Source organism: Trachypithecus francoisi, unplaced genomic scaffold, assembly GCF_009764315.1.
Source record: "Trachypithecus francoisi isolate TF-2019V2 unplaced genomic scaffold, Tfra_2.0 Lachesis_group1, whole genome shotgun sequence".
In the NCBI taxonomy this organism is placed as follows: domain Eukaryota; kingdom Metazoa; phylum Chordata; class Mammalia; order Primates; family Cercopithecidae; genus Trachypithecus; species Trachypithecus francoisi.
The window spans coordinates 7133077-7147954 of NW_022681454.1; the positions used below are offsets into that span (position 1 = coordinate 7133077).

The window sequence follows — 14878 nt, forward strand, 5'->3', positions numbered from 1 at the left end:
TAACATTACCAAATCAATGAAATTTGCCAAATTAACAGAATAAAGGAGAAAAATATTACACTGATTACCTCAGTAGAGGAAGATAAAAGTATTTTACAAAATTTAATTTCTATGCATGAGGAACGGAAAGAAACTTCCTTAACATGATTAAAGAAAAAAACCAGCTATATTACACATTATACCTAATGGTAGGAACCACAAAGCAATATTAAGAAAAACTAAATTAAATATGACCTAAATAAATGTATCAATCCATGTTTCCGGATTGGAAGACTTGATATTGCAAAGACATTAATTCTCCTCTAATCGACCTATAAATTCAAAATCTTAATCAGTAACTATATGGGATAAAAATTGAAGCTACACATACTCTTTAATCCAATAATTCCACTCTTTGGTATATCCAAAAGAAATATGTGCACACAGCTTCTACAAGAAAATTCGTATCAGCCAATGTGTAATAGGCTAACACAAGAAGACTCCAAAGCCCATTACTAGTAGGATGGGTAAATGGATGGCATTGTATTTACACAACAGAACACTCCACAGCAATGAGGAAGAATGAACTGCTGCCACATACAACCACATGGATGGATCTCTCAAATATAAAGTTGAGTGAAAGACCAATGGGACAAAGCACATGCTGCACGATTCCATTTACATAAAGTTCAAAAACTGCCAAAGCTGCACAACAATGTCCAGGGATGTGCTCTGAGATTTACAACTGTAAATCAAACCAGGGATCTGATTTCTGTTATCAGCTGGATGATGGCTCCTGGGAGCGGGGAGGGTGTTAGGATGGGGAGGAGGCATGGGGGTGTTCTGGGGTCCCAGCTACATTCTCTTTCCTGCTCCACATGGTTTCGTAAATGTTTAACAATAATCATTTGCTGATTTGTAAGATTATGCTTTATTTATTCATATGTGTTATATTTCACAATAAAAACAGTTTCAATGAATGGGGATGATGGACATCATTTTCCAGCCTCTGAGAATCCCAATTTTCTTCCAGGAGACAGATTTTTAAGTTGATTCTCATTCTTGGACTCTCTTATTCTACAGCAGTGGTTGGGACAAACCTTTTTCTTTATTGTTCACAACTGTCAAATCACAAAAATATGTGGGATTTGTAAATTAGAGAAGGGTTAGCTTTGTAAAAGCAACACAGTCCATTAGCTTAGGCTCCTTCTAATAAAAAATATGCTGGATCCTGTCTGCTCCCTGGAAAGACTCAAGTCTGCATTCTTTGTCACATGGTCTGACAGGTCATAAAACACATCGCTTCCCACTAAAGCTGGCACGTGTCACTTGGGAGATACTGATTTATTCTGTGCTTGAAATAGAACCAGAATTAATTTGCATTATCGCTTTCCCAGTATGTGTAAAGGGGTCAGGACAGAGGGGAACTCGAGTGGGGGATGGAAGCTGGCCCTGAGTCTCACCCCCTAAGCTTAGGAGGATGTCCCCTTCCCCTCAAACAGAAGCACACACAGTCCAGGCAAAGACAAACGGCTCACTCTGAACTTGCTCCTTCACTCAGGTGTCCCCTCTGCAGCCTCATCCAGACCACTAGCTGCCCTCCCCAGGTTTCTCACAGAGCAGGGACTTGGGGCAAGGAAGGTACCCATACTCCAGAGCTTTTCAAAGCTTCTGGAACCTACTCAAGGCTCAGTCTTCTTATCTGTCAAAGGGGGCTGAAAATACCCACTTTGAGGGCTGATGATGAGGATGAGAAAGGATTTATGGGGATTGGCTGGCTCAGAGCACACAGCAAGCACTTAATAGATGCTAGCTAGTATCATTCAAGTTGGAGAAGTTAGTGTGTGGTTCTCAAGAAGTGTTACCCACTGCTATTGTCATTCTAGGAACAAAGCATTTGGGGGGAAATAGGTGAGAATAAGTCCCTCTGAGCAAAGGGAGTTTTTGTTTCAGGTGTTTGCAAGGCAAGCAGGAGGAGGGGAAAGATGGGAGGGAGGGAAGGGAGGGGAAGTACAAGGCCAGAAATGGGCAGATGGCCCAATGGGACTTAAGAATAGGGTGTTGGGGAGGCACAGGACTAGTGAGGGGCCAGCACCACACGAGGGACCCGAATGCCACACTGCCAAGTGGAGACCCGGCAGACTGGACCATGGTGGGGTTCAAGCAAGGCAAGGATGTGGCCAGGGCTGAAGATGCACTGAGGAAGGTTCAGAGTCCACGGAATGGATCTTTCCAGGATTCCCTGGACATGGCCCAGCCCCTGGGAGTCTTTTGTTCCTCATCATAGGAACCAAGAATGTTCCCCAGGGACCCCAGCCTGATTGTTTTGAAGATGCACATTTAATGACTTCAAGTGTGCTCAGGTTCCCCTGACAAGTGGGTCCCGGAGAGCACAGGTGAGCTTGGATCTCTTAAAAATGGGCAGTGGGTTGAACAAGGGGTAGGAGCTCCGGCATCTGCAGGACTGGGCCATCCACCAGCAGTGTGACCATGGGCCAACTCCCTTAAAAAAAGGAGGGGAGGATACCTGCACTATAAACTTGCAGGGACTATGGGGGATCCCACGAAACACCTGGGCAGCTCGGTGCACCGCCTGCCACTCTCTCTCCCGGCACCCACGCCCCTTGCCACATAACTTTGCAGGGACTTCTCAAAGTGAGTGGGGAGCACTTCCCTGACTGCTACACTGAGTTCAGGCATGTGACTTGCTTTGGCCGAGAGAATGAGGTGGAAGTGTGCTGCTTTGGAGGCTAGACCTCAGCTATTGCTATGAGAAGAACATGCCCAGGCTAGTCCACAGGTCTTAGGGGGAAGATGGGAGAGACTTGGAGCAAGACTGAGTCAAGTTAATCAAGCCCGGCGTAGATCAGCCAAATTCCGGAGCTGCAGACAATGAGTGCAAATCACTGTTGTTTTCAGCCCTTGAGTTTCCAGGTGTCTTGTTACACAGCATGACTGTGATCATAGTTACCTGGACAGCAGGAGATGGGGGGGGGGTCCTAAAAGTGAAAGCTCTGGGATAAATATGTCTGTCATCCTCACAGCATGCATACGTTCATTTTGCAAATGTCTCCTGGCACCTACTGCAGGCAAGGCCCTGTGCCAGGGACACTGCGGTGACCGAGGCAGGTGTGGACCCAGACCCGAGGGAGTTCACAGCCCAGCGGGGGTCAGATATTGCACATATGCTTCCCACAGGCTGTGACACATGTGATGACCAGAAGGATGGAAGTCCCATTAGACAGGTCTAAGGAGAGGTCAGAGAAGGGCTCCCCTAAAGAAGTAACATTTCGGCTGAGACTCAAAGAGCAAGAATGAGCTGGCCAGGCAAAGCCCAGGGAAGGGAGGAAGACAGTTTCAGGCACTGGGGTGGGAGGGACAAGGGTATTCTTGGGGGAACTAAGAGACAGCTGAGGTCAGCTGGAAGTCAGGGAGCAAGGGACAGAACTTTAGGAAGGGTGATGAGTGGGCCAGGTTGTGTGGACCTCATGGGCCAGGCTGGACAGGTGGATCCTGTGGGCCAGCTTGGGTGGAAGTGTCATGGGTCAGGTCAGGAAGGCCTTGTGGGTCAGGTTGGGGGCATCTTGTGAACAGGCTGGATGGGCCTCACGGATCAAGCTAAGTGGTCACAGTCATCCTGGGCCAGATTAAGGATGTTGGACTTCTTCTTGAGAGCAACAGGAGTCATTTTGGGGTGTTCACTGGCTCTTTCATATGGTTAAGAACTTAAAAGGAAGGTAGCCAAGAATTCCTGGATCAGAGAGGTTAAGTGATAGGGACTAGGCCACACAGCAGGTATGCAGCTGAAATGGGCCCATAACCTGGTCTGTCTGCTTCTTGAATGACTCTTCCCCCCTCTGCACCCTTTGCAGGGAGGTAAGATGGTTTGTGAAAATTACCAAAAGGAAAGAGGGGTACATGTGACACCAGGGCACTCTGCGTTGTACTTCTGCAAAGAAAACACAACACATTTAACCCAGTAGTTTTACTAAATTATAATCAAAAACCGCAGCCAGGCACAGTGGCTCACTCCTGTAATCCCAGAACTTTGGAAGGCCGAGGCGGGCAGATCACGAAGTCAGGAGATCGACACCATCCTGGCTAACACGGTGAAACCCTGTCTCTACTAAAAATACAAAAAATTAGCCGGGAGTGGTGTCGGGCGCCTGTAGTTCCAGCTACTCAGGAGGCTGAGGCAGGAGAATGGCGTGAACCCGGGAGGCAGAGCTTGCAGTGAGTGAGCACAGATTGCGTCACTGCACTCCAGCCTGGGCGACAGAGACTCCGTCTCAAAATAATAATAATAATAATAAAATAAAATAAAACAAAATTAAAAGCCACATTTCCTTAGCCTGTTACTGTAAAGGTAGATACGCATCACCCAGCCTATTTTTTCTCAGTCTCTGCATCCTTGGTCATGGTGTATTAACCCTTTAAGCCTCATAAGGACCATGGAAACTGCCTTGAGTCTGCAGCGCCCATGGACACCTGCTTCCCAGCAACAGGGAGGTCTGTGGTGCTCAGGCGTCTATCATTTCCTCTCAAGATCTGCTTCCAGTGTTACTTGCCCAGAAAATCAGCGTTTTCATGGTCTTCAAGAAACAAATTTCTTTCACTCTTTGGAAACGTACCATTTTTCTCTGTGGTACACAGAATGTCTCCCTCAAGATGTCCACCTCCCAATCCCTGGAACTTTTGAGCATGGAACTTCACACGGTAAAGAAACTTCACAGGTGGGATTGAGTTAAGGATCCTGAGACGGAGAGATGACCCTGGATGACCCAGTTGGCTCCAATATCATCACAGGGTTCTTATAAGTGAATGAGGGAGGCGGGAGGGTCACAGTCAGAGAAGACGTGATGGAGGAAGCAGAGGCAGGAGTGGCGCCATAGCTGGCCCTGATGATGGAAGAAAGGGCCCTGAGCCAAGGAATATGGGTGGCCTCTAGAAACTGGAAAAGTCAAGCAAACCGTTTCTACCCTGGGGCCTCCAGGACGAATCAGCACGGCTGACACCTTCATTTTAGCCCAGTGAGATCTACATCAGACTTCTGACCTCCAGAACTGTAACGTAACTTTGTGTCGCTTTAAGCCACTGAGTTTGTGGTCGTTAGTTACGGTGGCTATACTAATATATCATATAGTATAACTATAATAACTAATACCTAATATAACATCTTCAGAATGACAATAGTTTAGCTGATTCATTGATATATATATATTTTTTTCTTTCTTTCTTTTTTTGAGATGAAGTCTTGCTCTGTTGCCCAGGCTGGAGTACAATGGCGCGATCTCATCTCACTGCAACCTCTGCCTCCCAAGTTCAAGCAATTCTCCTGCCTCAGCCTCTTGAGTAGCTGGGACTACAGGCACCCGCCAGCATGCCTGGCTAGTTTTCGTATTTTTAGTAGAGACGGGCTTTTGCCATGTTGGCCAGGCTGGTCTTGAACTCCTGACCTCAGGTGTTATCCACCCGCCTCGGCCTCCCAAAGCGCTGGCATTACAGGTGTGAGCCACCGCACCCAGCCAATTCACTGATACATTAACTGATTGATTGATGTGTGTATTCATCAATATTGACTGATTGTCTAGAGTGGGTTATCCCCTGGGCATGACCCCAGGGATGGAGAAATGAACAAGCCTCAGCCCTTCCATCAAGGAGGGCACATTCCTTCTCCCTTTTTGTGTTCCCCGAATCACTCTTTCCCACGTGAATATTATGAGTCCTGGGCCTGACTCCTAGGCCCCAGCTGAGTGACCTTGAATAGACACTTTAGACTTCCAGTGCTGTGCAGCACCTAATCTTGACCAAAGAGGGGTCTGGCCTCTGTCCTTGGCCCCCAGTAGGTCACCTCTCAGCCCCTGGAATGTTTGGCCTGATTGGAGTGTCTTTGCTGACCTGGGGGCCTTAACAGCCTACACTAACATAGTGATTTATGGCAGGGAGGCCTTAGGGCATGTGGTCTCAGCTTGACCTCTGAAGGGCTGGAGGCTCAGGGCAGCTGTCGGGGTGCGGGTCAGCCATGCCAATGTGGCTGAGCTCCAATAAAAACTCTGGGCACCAAGCTTGGGCAAGCTTCCCTGCTTGGTGACACTCTGTGTGCCTTGTCACATATTGTAGCCAGGGAGAGTTAGTGCTGCCCCCAGCTCCACCAGGAGAGGACACCCAGAAGCTCTGTGCAGGGAGCCCTCCTGGAGCCCTGTGTCTCTCCCTTGGCTGACTTTAGTCTGTAGCCTTCCATTATCATCAGCCCAGCTCTGAACACAGCAGCTGTCAGGGAGTGCTGGCAGTCCTTCTGGTGAGTTGAAGAGCCTGAGGGGGATCTTCAGGACCCCCAAACTTGCATCTGACATCAGAAGAAGTGAAGTTGGTTTGGGAACTACTCTCAGACACTTCATAAGCACCTGTTATTATGACTGTGTTCTTCAAGAACGGAGTCCAATATTTCCTCTCCTTTTTCTCAGCCCTAACTTCCTGGGACAGCCTGAAGCTGAGAAGTACCTACATGACAGGGCTGTGATTTCACCACCTTCTCCCAGGAGCCTTTCAAGAGAAATGGCAGTGGGGGGACAGTCAGACATGACATCCAAATGGACAGGTGGGTTGTGTGGTCCCTGGAATGGGATGATGGCAAACTCTGCCCAGAGCCCCGTTGTTATTGGGATGATGCTGGGTTTGGTGCAGCAACCTGTTCGTGAAGTACTGAGCCACAGAGCTCATGCAATCACAGGGCATCCATCCCCACTGAACTGAAAATGGACTGTTTTAAGGCCGAGAGACAGTGGGGATACAGAAAAATGCACTTTTCTCTGCAGCCCTGAGAACCATTAGGTTATGATATGGTTTAGCTGTGTCCTCATCTACATCTCATCTTGAACTATAGCTCCCATAATCCCCATGTCATGGGACTGACCCAGTGGGAGGTAACAGAATCACTGGGGTGGGTCGTTCCTGTGCTGTTCTTGTGTTAGTGGATAAGTTTCATGAGATCAGATGGTTTTCTAAAGAGGAGTTTCCCTGCACATGCTCTCTCTTGCCTGCTGCCATGTAAGATGTGACTTTGCTCCTCATTTGAGGAGCTCAAACTGTGAGGGCTCCCCAGCCATGTGGAACTGTGAGTCCATTAAACCTGTTTCCTTTATAAATTACTCAGTCTCAGGTATATCTTTATTAGCAGTGTGAGAACAGATTAATATAGGTGACCATCAAATTTATCTCACAGCCACTGTGCCTGCAATATCATGGTAAGTGCCATGCCCAAAGAAGGGGTAAATTAATGCCTGGGCACAGCCAGCAAGGCAGGGTACCTTGAGAGCGTGTTCTGTGCACAGACACCTTTCTATCCAGTGAATGATGATGAAAGAGAATATTTCTTTCTTTCTTTCTTTTTGAGATGGAGTTTCACCCTGTCAACAGGCTGGAGTGCAGTGGTGTGATCTTGGCTCACTGCAACCTCCGCCTCCCAGGTTCAAGCGATTCTCATGCCTCAGCCTCCCGAGTAGCTGGGATTACAGGCGCCCATCACCACAACCAGCTAATTTTTGTATTTTTAGTAGAGATGAGGTTTCACCCTCTTGGCCAGGCTGGTCTCGAACTCTTGACCTCAAGTGATCCATCTGCCTCAGCCTCCCAAAGTGCTGGGATTACAGGTGTGAGCCACTGTGCCCAGCCGAGAATATATTTTGAGTGTTATTGTGTGCCCAACACTCTTCTATATACTTCACCCATGTGAGCTTATTTAAACCTCTTGATAGCCATATGAAGAAGGCCTATTAGTTCCACTTTAACAGAGAAGAGGTGGGATATCGATCGTCCAAACAGACACAAAGCTCCAGGCTTTCGCACTGCCCCGTCAGTCAGCACCATCTCTTTTATGGGCCACAGCAGTCTCCTACTAGGGCTCCCTGCTTCCGCCTCTGCTCCTACAGTCTGTCTTCCTCATGGAAACCACAGTGATCCTTATAAAACACAAAGCAAGTCACCTCCCTGCTCAAAACATGCTGGTGATTTCCTGTCTCATTCAGAAGTAAATGCAACTATCTCGGGACGGTCTGCAAAGCCTAAAGATGAGGCTCTCTGGACTCATCCCCTCACCTTCTGCCCCTTCCTCCCTGCCTTGCTCCCCAGCTTCCCCACTGCCCTTACACTGGCCTCAATGCTGCTGCTGCTGCTGCAACCCCAAGCATACACATGCTGCACAAAGCTGTGCTCAACGATACTTGTTGAATGAATGAATGAATGAATGAATGAACAAACTCTCCCAAGGTGCCTGGAACTAGAGGAAGAAAAGTAAAACTCTAAGCTGCCAACTGACTAAACAGCTGGGGCTTCTTGGCCAATGGGACCCCAGAGAAAGCTGGGAAGCTGAATTCCCGGGGCCGTAAAGGACGGGATGGGAGGTTGAACACTCCTCATCGTACCCCTCCCTCACTAGCCAACCACCAAAAGGCTTTCTTCCCTAAGGACTAAACAGAAACCAGCTCTTTCAAAAGACTCCATGCTGATCATGTTGACGGCTGGCTCATCTTCCCAGGCACAGAACAAAGACGAGACGGATGCTTCCTTCACCCCTTCCTGAGACGCCTGCTTCCTCTGTTCTTTCTCTTCAAACATTCACCTGATCTTACGTAAAATGTAGATTTACTAGGTATTAACTAAAGTCTCCCAAGTGTGTAATTGTTCCTTTCATTGCTGCTCCACCCCCTACAACCACCCACCCTCCCCTTTTTAAAGGAAAATGTATAAATACTAAACCTCCTGAGAACCTCTTTGAAAAAACAGCCAAGTCTGTGACTTGCGTTTTCCCAGGTGCACCCTCAAGCTGGCTCAATAAACCGCGATTGATTGTGACACCTGCCTCAGTCGTTCATTTTGGTGGTTGAGATTCACACCCAGGACCCTGGCCCCAGATCTGGCCTCATACCCCCTGGACTCAACATCTGCTGAGACCTGCTCCCTGTGGGGCAGGCGAGGAGGCATTCACTGAGCACCTACCATGTGCCAGGTCTGGGCCTTGGACCTGCTCTCCTCAGCACCCCCAGCCACCAAGGTAAATGGGCTCCCAGTCTCTGCTGCACAGAGAAGGAAACCAGAGCTCAGCGCAGTCGAGGCTCTGGCCCAACAACGCCCAGCCAGGAGGGCGCAGCCAGCTCTCCAATCGGCAGTGGAGGATTTTAGCCTGTTCCTATGGAATATTAGGTAAAGCAGTTTCCAGTAACCAAAGGCAACGATTTCCCAATTGAGGAAATGTAAAATAAACAAAGCGTCCTGGAACCTAAAGGCTTGTGATGAAATGGCAAAGTAAATAAATCTAAGGAAATCCCTCTGGAATAATTCTGGGACACAAACTGACACAGGCCTTGGGCCAGGCCGGGAGTGGTGGCTCACGCCTGTAATCCCAGCACTTTGGGAGGCCAAGGCGGGCGGATCACCTGAGGTCAGGAGTTCGAGACCAGCCTGACCATCATGGTGAAACCTTGTCTCTACTAAAAATACAAAATTAGCTGGGCGTGGTGGCGCATGCCTGTAATCCCAGCTACTCAGGAGGCTGAGGCAGGAGAATCTCTGGAACCTGGGAGGCGGAGGTTGCAGTGAGCCGAGATCACACCATTGCACTCCAGCCTGTGCAACCAGGGCTAAACTATGTCTCAAAAAAAAAAAAAAACACCCACACAGATGTGGAGAATTTCACACCCATTTCCACTGTATCCCTCAACATGTTCGTATGCAGTATATTTCATGTACCTCCTCCTAGGTGAGAGACTCCAGCAGGCATCACCCCTCAGCACACCCGTCACCCTCTCCTGATGTTACATTAAAAGGCTGGCTTCACTTTCTTCACTGAAGCTCTCACAGGCCCAGCTTTAGGGCCACACAGGGAAAAACCAAACGCGTAACTTCCTAAGGATGTCATTTAGGCATCACTGACAACCCTTCATTGAAACTGATGTATTTACCAGCACCCGCTGGGGCTGGCCAGGCACTTTCCTTTGTGAAAGGAAAATACCTTGGGCCCTCAAAATCCCTAAGCAAAAAGGAACACTCAAGCTGAAAACTGCTTAGGGCAAACCCGCCTCCCATCTGTTCAAAGTTATCTCTCTGCTCACTGAGATAAATGCAGATCTGACTGCCTCCTTTGGAAAGGATAATCAGAAACTCAAAAGAATGCAACTGTTTATCTCTCGCCTACCTGTCATTTGGAAGCCCCCTCCCCGCTTGGAGTCTTCCTGTCTTTGCTTCCAGTTGTCCCACCTTTCCTGAACGAACCAATGTATTTCTTACATATATTGATTGATGTCTCATGTCTCCCTAAAATGCATAAAACCACGCTGTGCCCGGACCCCTTTGGGCGCATGTCGTCAGGACCGCCTGAGGCTGTCACAGGTGCGCATCCTCAACCTTGGCAAAATAAACTTTCTAAATTAACTGAGACCTGCCTCAGATGTTCTGGGTTTACAATGATACACTGCTTGGCTTACCCTTTGCGGCCATCATTGATAGGGGTTTTACTCAGGCTGTCAGCCTGGTTGTGTAATTGTGAGCAAGCGATCTAACCTGTACCTCACTTTCCGCAATCTTGGCGATACTGTGATGCACAGCAAGGTTTGAGAGCTGCTTTAGAGAGAATGGGTGAGAAGCCAACAAGCTACCATGGGGGGTGAGGGGGAGAATGCTGCTGGTACCCACCCCATAGCCTCTGGGCCGCCTGGGCTCACCCCCGGCAGGGCACAATAAGTGGCCCGGCTGGAATTTGAGCCCAGGATGTCTGGCTCCAGAGCCTGGGCTTCACTGTTATGCTCCACAGCCCACACTTGAGGCAGGATAGGTAGTCAAGGAAGTGACCATGTCCTTGGGACGCGGTGACCAAACCGTCAACACAATAAGCCTCGGCATTCGCACTGTATAGTCCGGCTCTTTCAAGCACAGTTATCTGAGTAGGGAACGTCCCCTGCAGATGGCACGAGCACTTTGATTTTATCTGTCCTCAGACTGACCCTCTGCTCATTATAATAGTAAAAAACACACCCAGGGAGGCGGAGCAAGATGGCCGAATAGGAACAGCTCCAGTCTCCAACTCCCAGCGCGAGCGACACAGAAGACTGGTGATTCTGCATTTTCAACTGAGGCAAACAGGGTCGGGAGTGGACCTCAAGCAATCTCCAACAGACCTATAGCTGAGGGTCCTGACTGTCAGAAGGAAAACTATCAAACAGGAAGGACACCTATACCAAAACCCCATCAGTACGTCATCATCATCAAAGACCAGAGTCAGATAAAACCACAAAGATGGGGAAAAAGCAGGGCAGAAAAGCTGGAAATTCAAAAAATAAGAGCGCATCTCCCCCTGCAAAGGAGCGCAGCCCATCACCGGCAACGGATCAAAGCTGGTCAGAGAATGACTTTGACGAGATGAGAGAAGAAGGCTTCAGTCCATCAAACTTCTCAGAGCTAAAGGAGGAATTACGTACCCAGCACAAAGAAACTAAAAATCTTGAAAAAAGAGTGGAAGAAATGACAGCTAGACTCATTAATGCAGAGAAGGTCATAAACAAAATGACAGAGATGAAAACCATGACACGAGAAATACGTGACAAATGCACAAGCTTCAGTAACCGACTCGATCAACTGGAAGAAAGAGTATCAGCGATTGAGGATCAAATGAATGAAATGAAGTGAGAAGAGAAAACCAAAAGAAAAAAGAAGAAAAAGAAATGAACAAAGCCTGCAAGAAGTATGGGATTATGTAAAAAGACCAAATCTACGTCTGATTGGGGTGCCTGAAAGTGAGGGGGAAAATGGAACCAAGTTGGAAAACACTCTTCAGGATATCATCCAGGAGAACTTCCCCAACCTAGTAGGGCAGGCCGACATTCAAATTCAGGAAATACAGAGAACGCCACAAAGATACTCCTCGAGAAGAGCAACTCCAAGACACATAATTGCCAGATTCACCAAAGTGGAAATGACGGAAAAAATCTTAAGGGCAGCCAGAGAGAAAGGTCGGGTTACCCACAAAGGGAAGCCCATCAGACTAACAGCAGATCTCTCGGCAGAAACTCTACAAGCCAGAAGAGAGTGGGGGCCAATATTCAACGTTCTTAAAGAAAAGAATTTTCAACCCAGGATTTCATATCCAGCCAAACTAAGTTTCATAAGTGAAGGAGAAATAAAATCCTTTACAGATAAGCAAATGCTTAGAGATTTTGTCACCACCAGGCCTGCCTTATAAGAGACCCTGAAGGAAGCCCTAAACATGGAAAGGAACAACCGGTACCAGCCATGGCAAAAACATGCCAAAATGTAAAGACCATCGAGGCTAGGAAGAAACTGCATCAACTAACGAGCAAAATAACCAGTTAATATCATAATGGCAGGATCAAGTTCACACATAACAATATTAACCTTAAATGTAAATGGACTAAATGCTCCAATTAAAAGACACAGACTGGCAAACTGGATAAAGAGTCAAGACTCATCAGTCTGCTGTATTCAGGAGACCCATCTCACATGCGGAGACATACATAGGCTCAAAATAAAGAGATGGAGGAACATCTACCAAGCAAATGGAGAACAAAAAAAAGCAGGGGTTGCAATCCTAGTCTCTGATAAAACAGACTTTAAACCATCAAAGATCAAAAGAGACAAAGAAGGCCATTACATAATGGTAAAGGGATCAATTCAACAGGAAGAGCTAACTCTCCTAAATATATATGCACCCAATACAGGAGCACCCAGATTCATAAAGCAAGTCCTTAGAGACTTACAAAGAGACTTAGACTCCCATACAATAATAATGGGAGACTTCAACACTCCACTGTCAACATTAGACAGATCGAGATGGAAAGTTAACAAGGATATCCAGGAATTGAACTCATCTCTGCACCAAGCGGACCTAATAGACATCTATAGAACTCTCCACCCCAAATCAACAGAATATACATTCTTCTCAGCACCACATCGCACTTATTCCAAAATTGACCACATAATTGGAAGTAAAGCACTCCTCAGCAAATGTACAAAAACAGAAATTATAACAAACTGTCTCTCAGACCACAGTGCAATCAAACTAGAACTCAGGACTAAGAAACTCAATCCAAACCGCTCAACTACATGGAAACTGAACAACCTGCTCCTGAATGACTACTGGGTACATAACGAAATGAAAGCAGAAATAAAGATGTTCTTTGAAACCAATGAGAACAAAGATACAACATACCAGAATCTCTGGGACACATTTAAAGCAGTGTGTAGAGGGAAATTTATAGCACTAAATGCCCACAAGAGAAAGCAGGAAAGATCTCAAATTGACACTCTAACATCACAATTAAAAGAACTAGAGAGGCAAGAGCAAACACATTCAAAAGCTAGCAGAAGGCAAGAAATAACTAAGATCAGAGCAGAAATGAAGGAGACAGAGACACAAAAAACCCTCCAAAAAATCAATGAATCCAGGAGTGGTTTTTTGAAAAGATCAACAAAATTGACAGACTGCTAGCAAGACTAATAAAGAAGAAAAGAGAGAGGAATCAAATAGACGCAATAAAAAATGATAAAGGGGATATCACCACCGACCCCACAGAAATACAAACTACCATCAGAGAATACTATAAATGCCTCTACGCAAATCAACTAGAAAATCTAGAAGAAATGGATAATTTCCTGGACACTTACACTCTCCCAAGACTAAACCAGGAAGAAATGGAATCCCTGAATAGACCAATAGCAGGCTCTGAAATTGAGGCAACAATAAATAGCCTACCCACCAAAAAAAGTCCAGGACCAGATGGATTCACAGCTGAATTCTACCAGAGGTACAAGGAGGAGCTGGTACCATTCCTTCTGAAACTATTCCAATCAGTAGAAAAAGAGGGAATCCTCCCTAACTCATTTTATGAGGCCAACATCATCCTGATACCAAAGCCTGGCAGAGACACAACAAAAAAAGAGAATTTTAGACCAATATCCCTGATGAACATCGATGCCAAAATCCTCAATAAAATACTGGCAAACCGGATTCAGCAGCACATCAAAAAGCTTATCCACCATGATCAAGTGGGCTTCATCCCTGGGATGCAAGGCTGGTTCAACATTCGCAAATCAATAACATAATCCAGCATATAAACAGAACCAAAGACAAGAACCACATGATTATCTCAATAGATGCAGAAAAGGCTTTTGACAAAATTCAACAGCCCTTCATGCTAAAAACGCTCAATAAATTCGGTATTGATGGAACGTACCTCAAAATAATAAGAGCTATTTATGACAAACCCACAGCTAATATCATACTGAATGGGCAAAAACTGGAAAAATTCCCTTTGAAAACTGGCACAAGACAGGGATGCCCTCTCTCACCACTCCTATTCAACATAGTGTTGGAAGTTCTGGCCAGGGCAATCAGGCAAGAGAAAGAAATCAAGGGTATTCAGTTAGGAAAAGAAGAAGTCAAATTATCCCTGTTTGCAGATGACATGATTGTATATTTAGAAAACCCCATCGTCTCAGCCCAAAATCTCCTTAAGCTGATAAGCAACCTCAGCAAAGTCTCAGGATACAAAATTAATGTGCAAAAATCACAAGCATTCTTATACACCAGTAACAGACAAGCAGAGAGCCAAATCAGGAATGAACTTCCATTCACAATTGCTTCAAAGAGAATAAAATACCTAGGAATCCAACTTACAAGGGATGTCAAGGACCTCTTCAAGGAGAACTACAAACCACTGCTCAGTGAAATAAAAGAGGACACAAACAAATGGAAGAACATACCACGCTCATGGATAGGAAGAATCAATATTGTGAAAATGGCCATACTGCCCAAGGTTATTTATAGATTCAATGCCATCCCCATCAAGCTACCAATGACTTTCTTCACAGAATTGGAAAAAACTGCTTTCAA

At 46.5% G+C, this 14878-nt stretch overlaps 1 protein-coding gene across 5 annotated transcripts in view; it reads right to left on the reverse strand.

Annotated features, from left to right (window-relative positions):
* Window positions 1-14878, reverse strand: part of EVC (EvC ciliary complex subunit 1) — a 101238-nt gene that overhangs the window by 33841 nt on the left and 52519 nt on the right. Inside the window, exon 12 of one of the 5 annotated variants that reach the window (XM_033213718.1) lies at window positions 788-1100. The exons of the other annotated variants lie outside the window; for them this stretch is intronic. Within the exon in view, the coding sequence (XP_033069609.1) occupies window positions 1095-1100 (6 nt within the window). The 3' untranslated portion in view covers window positions 788-1094. Of the gene's footprint in view, window positions 1-787; window positions 1101-14878 lie in introns of those variants that run through there. 5 annotated transcript variants of the gene reach the window in all.